The sequence below is a fragment of the Macrotis lagotis genome, chromosome 1 (genome assembly GCF_037893015.1).
Source record: "Macrotis lagotis isolate mMagLag1 chromosome 1, bilby.v1.9.chrom.fasta, whole genome shotgun sequence".
In the NCBI taxonomy this organism is placed as follows: Eukaryota; Metazoa; Chordata; class Mammalia; order Peramelemorphia; family Peramelidae; genus Macrotis; species Macrotis lagotis.
In genome coordinates, this window is record NC_133658.1 from 678,174,937 (window position 1) to 678,189,845 (window position 14,909).

The 14,909-nt window shown below is 32.7% G+C and overlaps 1 protein-coding gene across 2 annotated transcripts in view; it reads right to left on the minus strand.

Moving 5' to 3' along the window:
• ITPRID2 (ITPR interacting domain containing 2) overlaps positions 1-14,909 on the minus strand; it is a 46,059-nt gene that overhangs the window by 14,180 nt on the left and 16,970 nt on the right. For both annotated transcript variants that reach the window (XM_074215567.1, XM_074215566.1), the window contains exons 9-14: positions 9,628-9,700; positions 8,441-8,532; positions 4,611-5,807; positions 3,319-3,399; positions 3,083-3,210; positions 2,593-2,743 (exon numbers count right to left, since the gene is read on the minus strand). In XM_074215567.1, the coding sequence (XP_074071668.1) occupies positions 2,593-2,743; positions 3,083-3,210; positions 3,319-3,399; positions 4,611-5,807; positions 8,441-8,532; positions 9,628-9,700 (1,722 nt within the window). The remainder of the gene's footprint in view (positions 1-2,592; positions 2,744-3,082; positions 3,211-3,318; positions 3,400-4,610; positions 5,808-8,440; positions 8,533-9,627; positions 9,701-14,909) is intronic.

Below are 14,909 nucleotides of genomic sequence, written 5' to 3' on the forward strand. Positions count from 1 at the left end.
GCATTTCTTTTATCACTAATTTGAAAGTGTTTAGTCTAAAACCTCAATTGATTAGAATCTAGTACACATACAAAGGAAGGAAAAGAAAACTAAATAAATACTGTAAAATAAAGAGTTGATATTAAATGAAAGGGAACTTAGATACAATATGTTTAAAGCAGAGACGATATATTAGAGGCAGCAACCAACCTAGCTAAACACTTCCAAAGAATTTTTTTTTTTTAATTTTTCAAGGCAATGGGGTTAAGTGGCTTGCCCAAGGCACACAGCTAGGCAATTATTAAGTGTCTGAGACCAGATTTGAACTCAGGTACTCCTGACTCCAAGGCCAGTGCTCTATCCACTGTGCCACCTAGCCACCTTCCTTCCAAACAATTTTAAAATAACACCTAAAATCAAATTTTGGAGTGGCAGAACTAAGGCATTTTTCCAGCCTAAAACCACTTAGAAGGTTGGTTAGGAGGTGTCTGCGACACCAGAGTATGGGTCAGTCCAGCATATACAAGGCATATAAGACAGCAGTGGTAGGCATGAGAGGCAACAGAGGCAGCAGCAGTAGCAACTTTGGAAACTGAACCAAAGGGACAACTTGTCAGAAAGAGATTACAGGGGGGTTCTTTGCTGTTCCCCGGTGTGGATAGTGCTGAATAGCAATGCTATTGCCCATAAGCAATTCTGGGTCACAGTTCCAGGGTAGAGAGGAATGCTTGTGATCAGTCGTAAGGGAGCAAGGGTCCCTTCCCGGATAAAGACCAGGAGAAAAGTAACTATACCTCTTCCCAGAACAGGGAATGGAAAATGTATCTTACCCAATAGGAAAATAAAAGGGAAATGGGATAAAAGAAATGGATGAAGACAGGGATTAAAAAAAGGATTAAAAGAGGCAGTGTGAAAAGCAAAATATGCTTTTGAGGATAGACATGATAAAAAGAGAGAGGAGGATAAACAGAAGAAAATAAAAGGGAAAAGAAAAAGGGAAATAAACAGTTGGTAATCAAAACAATGATGTAAATGGCATGAGCTCACTCATAAAATGGAAGCAGATAGCAGAATGGATAAGAAATCAGAATATAACAATATGTTGTTTACAAGACATATACTTGAGTGGATTTTTTTAAATTTTAAGGCAGTGGGGTTAAGTGACTTGCCCAAGGTCACACAACTAGGCAATTATTAAGTATCTGAGGTAGGATTTGAACTCAGGTCCTCTTGACTCCAGGGCCAGTGCTCAATACACTGTGCCACCTAGCTGCCCCCAAAACATATAACTGAAACAAAAATATATATGCAGAGCTAAAATAAAGGGCTGAAACAGAATTTATTATACTTTACTTGGAACAAAAAAGGCAGGAGTAGCTATCATGATCCTCGAAAAGCAAAAAGAGATCCAACTAAATGAAATAATAAAAGAAACCACATTTTGACAATAAAGTCATATCAAAACTTTTTACAGCAAGTTTCTGTGGTAAAGGTCTAGTTTATCAACTGTGGAGGGAACTGAAGCAAATGAATAAAAACAAGAGTTATTCCCCACAAATAAATGGTCAAAGAATATGAACATAAAGTTTTCAGAAGAAATCATGTCATTATGACTCATCAGAGTAACGAAATTTAAAAAAATTCTGAGGTGGTACTTCACACCTATCAGAATGAGGGAAAATGGGTACATTAAAGTGTTGTAAACATCTAAATATTCTAAACAATTTATAACTATGCCTAAAAGTTATAAAACTGCATGTCTTATGACTCAGCAATACCACTAACTAGATTTGAACTCCACAGATGTTAAAGAAAAAGGAAAAGGACCTATAATGTATTAAAATATTTATAGTAGCTCTTTGGTGGCAAAAAATTGGATATTGAGGGAATGTTCATCAAGTGGGGAATGACTGAACAAGTTGTGGCATGATTGCCTTTTAATGTTATTTTATTTTTCCAATTATATGCAAAGATAGTTTTCAATATTCATCTTTTTGTAATCTTCTGAGCGTCACATCTGAAACAGGTTGTATATATACCATTGTGTTTAACATATTTCCATATTAAACATGTTGTGAAAGAAGAATCAGAACAAAAGACAAAAAAACTGAGAAAGAAAGAAAAACATAAAAGAACTTATAAAAAGTAACTATACTTTGCTCTGCATTCAGACTCCATAGTTTTTTCTCTGGAAGTAGATGGTATTTTCCATCACAAGTCTTGATCACTGAACTACTGAGAGGAGCTGAGTCCATCATAATTGATCATCTCACAATGTTGCTGTTAATATATACAGTGTTCTCCTGGTTCTGCTAACTTCACTGCATCAGTTCATGCAAGTCTTTCCACTTTTCTGGTCTCTCATTCATATTACAGAATAATAGTACTCCATCACATTCACATACCACCCATTTGAGGATTTTCAATTTCTCAATTTTCAATTCTTTGTTAGCATATGATTGTCATGGTATTTGATGCATAGTAACATGAGAACTAGGAAATCATTTCAGTTTAATACATTATTTATTCTGAAATGTGATGAAATCCCTCCCATGCAAGAAAAAGAAAAAAATTTTATTGGAGACATACAATTAATCATTTTGTTATACACACCATGAGAGTTGAAGAACGATAAGGTGAAGTGACATGCAAAATACGAAGCTGCTCTTCCAGACCAAGTAAACGTTCTTCCAGCTGTAGTTCTAGTTCCTGAAGCTCCATTCTGACTGAATTCCTCAAACTCTGAAGTTGATCAACTTCATATCTAACATTTTTAATTACATGGAAAAGTGTGAATGAAAGGCAGATTTCAATATTATAATAATAATAAATAACAACTAGAAAGAGCTAACCCTAAAGAATGGTGATTAGAAACCTAAATTTTTTCTTCACTTCCTCAATTAAACCTCAAGGATCCATGCAAGAAAAAAAAGAAAAACATACCTAATATAAAAAAGTTTAGTTGCTTTACACCCAACATTTCACCCAAGAAATGAACTGCATGCTAAATAAATTTAGACAATCAAGCTTAAATCATTTTGGCAACTATTTTACAACAAAATAATTTAATTAAATGAATAAAAAGCAATATGGTCTTTTTTACCTCTCTTCTTCAGTCATATGATGGTAAACCATGGTTTGTTGACGTAACATCGCCAGTTCTAAATCCATCATTTGTGTTCTGAACAAATTCAAACTTCGCCTCATTACTTGTAATTCCTGAAAAGTATTCTGAAACAAAATTGTTTAGCTGTAATATTTTGCCTACATTTCACTTCCAAACTATGTAATATAAACATGTTTTAAATAACTCAGAAAAATTTAAAGCTATAAACTCACTTCATAAAGAGGTAGAATAGATGATCTCTGAGTAGCATATGGGGTGGCAGCAGCAAGATCATGTCCTCTCATCACTGGATACTATACAAAATAAAATAATTTAAAACATCTCTAAGGAATTATAAATAAAGGCAGAAGTTTGAGATCTTAAATTGTCAAACAGGAGCTACATGTAGCCATCTTAATAATAAAACCAAAATCTTCCAAACATGTAACTCACCCAAAATTATAGAAAAAAAATTATGGGGTAATCATTGTTTCCATTGCCATGTCACTTAGCTAATGCAAAGCACAAACTCTTGAGTCTGATAATATAATATTCGTATTTCCATTTTACAGATGGGAAAAACAAATGGTATTTTAAGACAGTGGCTATCCATACTCTCAGTTTCCTTTTAAGGACTATCAATAATAACCCACAACCTATTGTTTGAAATATTACAACTGCCTCTAGTCTTATACCCTTCTAACCATGTTTTACTAAAGAACTAAATTCTAGATATTATTAAAACACAGAACTGACCATATTATACCACTGATCATGAAACCTCAATGGTTTTCTATGGCATCTATCACAAAATGTGTACTCCATTGCTTGAGATTTAAAGTTCTCCACTATCTGGCTCCAGATATCCACCTGGTCTGACATCACATCACTCCCCCCTCACCCATTCTACATTTCAATAAATCTGATATGTGGTCTTCATATACAACAGCCCTGGACCTATGCCTTTGTTCAGTTCTGCTACCCATGTCTCTTAGAATTCAGTTTCCTCAAAGTACAACTCAAGTGGCACCTCATACAAGGGGTCTTTCCTAACCCCCCAAGTTAATTACTAGGCCCTTTCCCGAAATTATTTTGCATTTCTCTATGCAAATGTTGTTTTCTCCCCAAACAAAATGAGATTCTTTGTTTTGGTCTTTTTTTTCCCAGCAGTGTCTACATTGTGATAGGTACCAAATAAACACTGAATTATCAAAGTATTAATCTATAGCTGAGTATAAGCTTTTGTAAGATACGTATTTTATAATTGCTATTTGGTAAATACAAATAAGTTCTAAAACAACATATTTTTTTTTTAACTTTTTGCAAGGCAATGGGATTAAGTGATTTGCCCAAGGTCACACAGGTAGGTAATTATTAAGTGTCTGAGGCCAGATTTGAATTTAGATCCTCCTGAGTCCAGGGCTGGTCCTCTCTTCACTGTATCACCTAGCTGCCTCTGTGCCACCTAGCTGCCCCAAAAACAAATGTTCATAAATTTAAATTTAAAACAAATGTTGTTATTTACCTGAGAAAGATTCTGCAGTGAATTTCTGATATCATGCAGTACTCTTCGCAACTGCATTTCAATGGCAGAAGGAGGGTTCACAGAACATGAACGATATGAATAGTTACTAGGTCTGTGTGAGTATGGGCAACCCAAAGGAGGGCCTATAGCACAACAAGATGCCCCTGACATGTTTGGAACACTGTGAGTACTAAATGTTCTCGTGTGTTCACATAGCGGCCTTTCTTGCCAGTCAGAGTGGACAGAATGAAGTGAACAGGTGGACTGTGAGACTGGGGCTGGGATGTATAAACGGTTGCAAGTCCTACTATGATTTGATTCCTCCATCAACTTGTTGATCTCACATTGTGAAGTTTCTTTTTTCACACATGGAGAGATGAAGAGTGTAGATTTAACTAGAGAAGGGCTATCTTGTTCAACTGCCTCATTTTCTAATTCCTGTTCCTCTTCAGGTGTATACTTAAAGGTGAAGGAAGGCGGACTGCACCTAGTCTCTTTTCCTGGAGACAATCGGACATTAACAGAAGATACAACCGTCACAGGACTTAGTAAGGTGGTAGGTAAAGACTGAGATCTTCTTAGGGGATACCCAGACTTTGCAAATAGGTACCTTTGTTTTAACAAATCTTTGGATTTTATCAGACTACGCCCTACTCTGGGATCAGAGAGATTACAGACTTTCATTTGAGCCCTCTGTAAAGCCACATTAACTCTATCAATTGAAGAAGGAGAGTCAATAGTCTTTCCAGAGCTCAGATGATCCCTTCTGCCCTCAATAGAAGCCAAAGATTTAAGAATGTGATGTGTTGTGTACTGAGTAAATTCATAGTCAGTACTTTTATCTCCATCACTTTCAGCACTTGTTGCCCGCAGCAAAGCAAGTGTTTCTCCTGGAGGTAAATCATCTTCACTTTCAGTAACATGACTTCCTTGTTTAGGGGCAACTTGTTCACTCCCTTTACTCTGGATATTTTCACACATCAGGAGGTTCTGATTATCTAACTTTCTCTTTTCAACAGTTGCTGCCATCATCCCTTTTCCTTCTCGGCGATGTATGAGAGATTCTTCCTCAGAGTCATTAAAGTAAGGCTGATCTTTCAAGGTTGGTGTTATAAGGTCTTCACCAAGGGATGTAACAGTTGTCTCACTATCACAGCTATCAGCACTGCTTCCCATAGCTTGCAGAGGTTCATGAACCTATGAAGGGAATATAGAGAGTAGAAGCTGAATAAATAAAAAAAATGCAACTGTTGACTGAGAGGGCAAGTAAGAACATCTATTTGAAGTCAGAAGATCTAGGGTCAAATAAAAATTTCCTCTTACTCTTTTTTTTTTTAAAGGTTTTTGCAAGGCAAATGGGGTTAAGTAGCTTGCCCAAGGCCACACAGCTAGGTAATTATTAAGTGTCTGGGGCCAGATTTGAACTCATGACTCCAAGGCCAGTGCTCTATCCATTGTGCCACCTAGCCACTCCTCCCTCTTACTCTTAAATCCTTAATTTTCACATCTCTAAACAAAATTTAGTAACTTCTAGCTATGGTTTTAATAAATCACAAAAATCACAATTTGACAGTGGAAGCAAACACTCCTGATCCTTCTACTTGTAGTGGAAGTGAACCCTTCGGTATGTATTGCCTCCCTCTGCTATAGTATGAGAGCATCCCCAATGCTTAGCAAAGTATATGGCACAGAATGTTCATTCATCATGTATAACTTAAACCTGAAAGGAATTCCCTACTGTGTTCTGGAGACAAGAAAAAAAAATAAGATTTTACAGCAATTTCAGTATAAATTTGACCTGAATAGATCTCTAATTTAAATCAAATTAGATAGAAATGAACACTCCCTGTGCTCTACAGCTACCAAAATTTCAACTTTAAAAATAAATATAAATTTATGTCCAAGAATTGTCACTAAAAACATGGTTCAGAAAAAGAAAGGTGATAAAATATTCTTTATACTAATTTCATAAAACTTCCCTTACATTTGACCCAGAAATGATAGAAATTAGTATTGATTTCAGCTCAAATTACAAAGATTTAATTTATGCATGTAAAGAATAAAGCAAATCCTAATTTCAAATATTCACTTTTGATTATTCTATTTTGGTACTTTGCCGTAACTTTGTAAAGATACTTAAATTCTAAAGATGCATACACACACACAGACACACACACACACACACACACACACACACACACACACACAGACACAGACACATTTGTGGCTTTTTTAAAAATCCATAAAATTCTAAATCTAGATCCCATTAAATTATCAGTATTAAGAAATTTTATACTTGTTTTATAGCAACTTGTACTTTCTGTATTTTCCCAGTATGTATACTTTTATACATGTCTATACATATCATTTATCTCTCCTCTCTCCCATCCTTTTCCCCTAAGACAGCAAGCATTTTGATAAAGGATTAATAATGTTTAAGAAAACAAAGACTCCTGTCTCCCCCCACAAAAATACATGAAAAAAAATAAATAGTATGCTTTAATCTTCATTTAGACTCTGTCAGTCATTTTTCTTTGGAGGTGAATAGCATTTTTCATGTAAATCCTTCAAAATTGTCTTGGATCTTTGAATTGCTAAGAATAGTCAAGTCATTCACAGTTGATCATTGTATATTAATGCTTTTATTGCGTAAAATAGTCTCCTGGTTCTCCTCACTTCATTCAGTATCAGTTCATGAGAGTTTAAGTTTTTTTTTTGAAATCCGTCTGTTCAAGATTTCTTACAGAACATTCTCTCGATTTCCAATTCTTTGCTACCACAAAAAGAAATGCTACAGATATTTTTGTATGTATAGAGTCCTTTTCCACCTTTTTACTGTTTGTTTCATTGGTATATATAGATCTAGTAGTTCTGGGTCAAAGGATATACATAATTTTATAGCCCTTTAAGGAATGATTTAATTTTAAAAATATTTTGATAACTCTATTTCAATATAATTGTTTCCCTTTATCATCTTTATGTTCTGGGAAGGGTTACATACATAGGTTTCTCCAATCTGCCAAAGATGTCAAGGTCACAAAAAATGGTTAAGAACAAAAACTAAATTATCTAAGGTTAGCAACAGCAAAACTCTGACCAGAACTGTACCTAAGTCTAAACATTGAGCACTCTTTCTCCCAAATCAGGTTTCTTCCTTTCCTTATTTGTGAACCTTTAATTTCCTTTTTCAATCCATTCTTCACACAATGATTTCTAGTAATTTCTCAAATATAATTTCCAATTATACTTTTCCATGTAAATATTTATAGTAACTAATTTTTAAGTTAACAACTCATTTCTCTTATTTGTTCTTGTTCTTCAATGCTCCAATATTTTCTGTACCTATCTCAAATTTTGTCACTCACTCCAAATTCACGGCATAGATTCTCTACAATTCCAATTAGTCTTGTTTCTGATTATTCATTTCATTTTCTATTTAATCCTCTCAGCCAATAGCCCTCCCTCTAAATACATGGATTAAAACTCAGCTGAGGAAGATTTTCCTGATTCTTTCCATCCTGTTCTGATCTTTCTTTAATGTTTCCTCTTTCCTGCTAATCCTGATATTTCCCCAAAGCTTATTTTTACTGTTATCACTACCAAATGTAGAATAAGCCAAGGCTCCATATTTTCTAAACATGGAATTTTTAAAAAAACTAAAAACTTAGATCAGTATGCAGAAAATACCAGAAGGAATTATGTCCTCAATGTTGTTAAAATAAGAAAAATTAGAGGATAGGTCTAGGCCCCCAATAGAAAAATTGCATTGGCAGATTTCATTTAGAATGAAGAAGTATATCATGATAACCACTTCTCTTTAAGCATTTTACCTGAAGGTGATTAAGTGAAAGGCAATCTGTAGAAGAATCTTCAGCAAAGCCACTGCTATCAGAATGCTGACTTGCAGTACGCAATAACTGATCTACCCAAAAAAAAAAAAAAAAAAGAAAGCTTGTAAAAATTATTCAGATGTTGGTAAAGAAATAAGATTTTGACACTAATATTGGGCATAATTTTGTCTTGTGATATATAAAATATCAGTTTCAAAAGTTAAAACTGATCTAGATTTTTTTAATTGAATATTAAACCTTAGGACTCATAGTCCTATTATGTTACCTCTAACACAAGTCAAAAATTCTTTTGAATGTCAGTGTTAGGATTAAGCTTTATAAGTTGAGATATATATATGTTCTTTGGATAAAATCAGCTGAAATGAAAATTCTAAACTACATGCAAAAAGGAAAATTCTTATTATATAGGTATATTTAAGTTCTAGATGAACCAAAAAAATTTTAGCAATGAAGGGGAAGAGAGATGGGATAGTAACTATATTCATAGAAAGGTCTGCATAAATCTTAACACAGTGAAAAACAATTAGTAAATTATATATAAAGGTTTTAAAAAGCTATTCCTACCTCTTTATTAGCCACTTCCTTTTCTCCAAGTAACACTGTCTTTTAAGGTTTAAAAAGAGCTGACAATTTTGCTTTAGTTACATTTTAAAAGCAAATGAAATAGGTCCCAAAAATCAAAGGTACTTTATAATGAGCTAATGATTTATAAATAGGGATGGGAGAAAGGCTAGAGTGCCAATCACCTCTTAACAGTGGTTTGAAGAGATTTTAACCAAGTTAATTAACTACTGACTGTGTTAGGTAAGACTTCATATTTTCTAAACTATGAACCCTATTTTACATTTAACAAATTAGAAATGCATAATACCATCATATTTTCAAGTTCCAAAAATGCAGATGGCAGTTAAATCTAATACCTAACTAGAACACAGAAATAAGTATGATATGTAAAAGAAAAGGGAAGGAGCTTAAGAATTTCATTACCAGCACAAAAAAAAGATTATCTTCTAAACAATAAGGCAACATGTACACATCAGTTCTTGAATTTCATGATATTCTTGACATGTATTTCTGATGCTGATAATCAGATAAAATTCCATTTTCAAATTGACATTATTTTGGCAATAGCCCCCAAGGAACAAATAGCTATAATTTCTGATTACCTCTTTTTAATTTGGTAAGACCCAGCTGGCAAGTAACTGAAACATGTGGAGTTTCTCCTTCTGTACTTTGAACCTATGAAAGAGATTCAAATCATTAAGAGTCAGAATGTTCTGAGGCAAATAATGAGAATAGATGCTTGACAGCAACAGAACACAAGCTAATTTAACTAAAAATAAGTCCAATAACATTCATGGATGGGTTGCCTGGTGTTGTAGAGAATAATCTGTGAAAATAAAATCACAAATTCATCCATCAAAGAGACAAAATTATCGTTATATTTTAAGAGAGTTCATGAAACAAAGTTCATCTTTTAGTTGCTGAAATCCCTGGCAATTCAACTGAATAATTAAACAATTGTCTAGTTAACAACTACAAAGCAGAATAAGTTTCTAGGATCAAAAGCCACCAAATAAAGATACATATAAACAACGCTTATTATTAAATTATTAAATAGAATGCAAAAATCTCATGACAGAGTTTCTCTTTAAAAATAAAACTTTTTTAAGTAGGAGCAACCTTAGAAGGGAAGAAATGTGCCAATCACCAGGTAAAGTATTTTACAAGTATTATTTTCTAACACCCTGGGAGGTAGGTGTTATTACAATTATCTCTATTTTATGTTGAGAAACTGAGGCAGACAATGGTTTAATGATTTGCCAAGGATTATACAATTACTAAGTGTCTAAGGCTGGATTTGAACTTAGGTCTTTCTGACTCTATCTACAGTGCTCTATCCACTGTGCTAAAAGCAAAAAAAAAAATGTTGGAGAAATACCCTTATTTTATTTCTAACCTCTTTTACTGGCAGTATAAACTAGACATGGCATATATGCATTATAGGTAAAGGGTGGAAACAGTAACTCTACCCTTACTGTCCATTCAAAATTTATTGAGACTTGAGTTATAATTTAAATTACTGTGCATCCAGAAGAACAGTTCCTTCTAGCAGTAAATAAAAGTGCTATTTTTTAAAGTCCCTTGTTAGATTCCTTTGTATTTCACTACAATTTATGATCAGTTTAAACCTCTGGAAAATAATTTGCTTCAAATTATCAGCAACTGCCATCTAGTTCCACATCTGCCCTCACATCAAGAACTTGTAGGAAAAAAAAGTCCATTCATTCATTCAGGTACCTTGATACCCTCTACAAGTACTGATCATGGCCTCTATTAGACTTTTAAATTCTTAAATATAAGGCATCATAAGATAAAATATGAGATATAATAAGATAAAAAAAATCTGTCAGGGATAGCTAGATGACACAGTGGATTTCAGAACACTGGCCCTGGAGTCAGGAGGACCTAAGTTCAAATATGACCTCAGTCATTTAATAATTACCTAGTTGTGCCACTTTGGGCAAGTCACTTAACTTCAATGCCTTGCGAAAACAAAACAAAAAAATCTTGTCAAAACTGTAAACAGGCAGCTGAGGTAAAAAGGGGCAAAAAAAACCAAGGTTACATTCCGCCCCCCCCCCGAAAATGGACTTGAAACCCACTCTTCCCCACACAAACACTAAAAAAAGTTTTTAACAATATAGACCTGGGGCGGCTAGGTGGCACAGTGGATAGAGCACCGACCTTGGAGTCAGGAGTACCTGGGTTCAAATTCAACCTCAGCACTTAATAATTACCTAGCCGTGTGGCCTTGGGTAAGCCACTTAACCCCATTGCCTTGAAAATTCTAAAAAAAACAAAAAAACAAAAAAAATATAGACCCTTACAAAGTATATTTCTTAGATATTATATTTTGATATTTTGAGTTATGAAGAGGAGGAAGATCACATTAAGGAACTAAATAAAACACCTGATGAATATTTAATTAAAATTTTTTGTTACATTAAGGTTTTATAAAACTACATAAATTTAGCTATGAAGGATGCAGAGTATTTTTTAGTCTGATTCTTTATAAAATAAATATCTTTAAAATAAAGAGAAAAGAACATTAATTTTAATGTTTTCAATACAAATTTCATTATTTAAGGATATTTAATCTCAATGACCCCATCATGTAAAACCTAAACTGAAATATTATAGAAAATTTCAACAAGATTGATAAAATACATATCTACCCCGAGTAAAACGAGAAACATATATAGATGTGTATATTTCAAATGGTAGATGAGACCCTTTTTAATATCCATTGAATATGCAGTCATAGATCATAAAATGTTTTTGAGGATGAGAATGACACACACACACACACACACACACACACACACATATATATATATATATATATATATATATATATATATATATATATATAAAACACCAAGAAAGTTTATGATAGCTTCATCAAAATACAGAAAACAAAGAATATCAAGAGCTAAAAGAGAACTAAAGAGATTATCTACCTATTAGCTATCATTTTACAGAGAAGGAAACCAGAGCTTATAGAAACAAGATGAACAAGATGACTTGCTCAACTGGCCCATTATTTAAAAATTGATAAATTTATCTCTATAGGATTATACAAGGCAAAAATGTTATTACACATAACTAATAATGCTTGATACTTTATCCCCTCACAGCCTCATCTCCCCTCAGTCTCATCTAAAATATTTGGAAGATATTAGTTGCTTGAAATTATCAACTCCAAATAACTTTTTCAATTAGAGAACTATGAAAAGTGAATTGAGCCTTTTCCTTTTGTAAAAATATAAAATTCATAGTAATATATAACTGTTTTTTTCCAAAACAGTACATAGGAAAAAGTTCAACAGGAAAGGCTTTGTTTAGTTTGAAAGCCAACAAAATGCATTTTATTTTTTCTACTCAACAAAAGATCTATTATTAGTATTCAAGTCTAGACTTTTTTTTTAAAGTGCATTTTAAGTGATTTTCACTCAGCACACTATAAGCACAAGAAGAATGTTTCAGGAATCTCAGCTTTGAATTTAACATTACAACTTATTAAACTATAAGATTTCAGTTTTTCAATTACACAAATGCATTTTACAAACCTTAAAGTCTGATATAAATACTAGCTATTATCCTTCTATTTGTAATATGTTGTAAAACAGAATACAAGGATATCTAAACAATGTATTCCCTCAAATGTAAGGTACAAATGTAATATGCAACATTATCAATAGACAATCTTTGAAATAGGTATCTATTAAATTCCTCCCCCTTTTACAAAAGAATCATTCTTCTAAATTAATTATTTAAAAATATCACAAATTTAAAAAATAGTATCTGGCTAAAGCAGAGCAAAATATACTTAAAATGTTACAATTTTATTAAGTAAAAAATATATGAAATGGATTTATGTAACTGAAGTCTTTTCTTGGTTTTGGAAAAAAATTATCACCAATACAATTTAATTGGCTCCTCTGGTTTTAATTTTTTTTCTTTAATCACAGTTTAATAAGATCTCTCTCTTAACTGAAAAGGTAAATGATGACATAATTGGAGACATAGTACTTGTCACTAATTGGAATCAAAAGGTCATTACAATCTCAGAGAAAATGAACTTAATTTTTTAGCATATGGATCTGTGTATTTTTTAAATATTATGTGTACTTACAATAATGAACTTTATAAAATACATCCAAAACTACAATTGAATGGAAATAAAAAACAACACAACCAATGTTTTTTCCTTCCAATTTTACAGTTAATATCAATTATGCTCACTGACAGAATGATTTACAAATATACTGGAACATTTATAACACCATTCATCATTTGTAGAATTTGATTGGTTATATTTCTTGGGTCTTTGAAAACTACAAAAGAACCTCAGTAGAGAGTTTATTTTATTTTACTTTAAAAAAAATTTTTTTTTAGATTTTTGCAAGGTATCTGAGGCTGGATTTGAACTCAGGTACTCCTAATTCTGGGGCTGGTGCTCTATCCACTGCACCACCTAGCCTCCCCCTCAGCAGAGTTAAACCAAAAGGTGATACAAAGTACAGTCAGATTTCAATGTATTAACTATGATGGATAAAAATGGCATCATCAACAACAATAATTAAAAAAAGGGTTTTTGAAATATTTATACATTACATTTTTAAAGATCCAGCCATTTCTAACATCAAACTACTCTTTTAACCTAATACTCAATGAACATGAAATTAATTAATTAAAGTACAGAATCTGAGCTACAAGACACTGGAAATCAAAATACTATATAAATGCTTGCTATTCTTGTTATCTGAGCAAATCACTTGAACTCTAATTTCTTATATGTAAAATAAGGAGGCTGAAGTTAAAGGTCATTAAGGTCCCTTTCGATTTTAAATCTTTGATCCTATGATCTAATCTAACCCTCTCATTTTACATATTTAAAGTATATATGCATAAATACAAACACATAATATATACATATATTTAACATACATACTATATGCTTTTCATTTATAAAATTATATAAATTCTCTCAATATATATATATATATATATATATATATATATATATATATATATATATATATATATGAAAACTAAGGCTAAGAAAGGTAAAGATGAGGGAAAACATGGTACACATTGGAAAGGTGCTTCAATTTAGAAGGACCTGAATTCAAATCTTGATACTCACATATATCAGGAATGACCTTGACTAAGTAAATAGCTTCTTTGGATCTCTACTTATTTTTAAAATGGGGGGGGGATATTAGTTGACCTGTAGATTCTTTCTATATCTAATTCTATGATCTTGTGAAATTAACTTGCCCATGTCAGAAGATAAATTTAGTCAAAAATGGCTTGAACTTAGAAGACCCAAGTTAAAAGTCCCAACTCGTCCCAACTCATCCCAACTTATTTCTTATCTATCCTTAAGCAAGTCACATGATTTTCTAGTTTCAAGAGTCTACAAAACAAGCAAACTGCCCTAGATGACTTCTAAGGTCTCTCACTCTAATTTTCTGTGATTCTCCCATACAGTTAATGGCAGAGAGAGAATATGGAAGAATTGTGCCAAAATGTGGGCATCAACATGCCATTTCCATCAATGGGTTCCAGTATGAACTTTAGCTTCATGTTTATCTCTAGTAAAAAGTAGTCAACTTCAAAGGTTTTGAAGGGAAAAAATATAAGGAAATAAAAATATAAAGAGGGAGAGAATAAAAATATAAAATCTATTTACAAATCTGAGAAATTTAAAAAAATTTCTTTCTCTATTTTTAAGTATACTTTGATAGTACCATGACCTGATAAGTGTGTGTGTGTGTGTGTGTAATCCTTCCTCTAGGGTTCAGAATGCAAAAAATCCATGCTGTTTTAATTTTGTTCCTAGGTTTTCATACTACTGAAGGACTTTCTCTAGATTCCT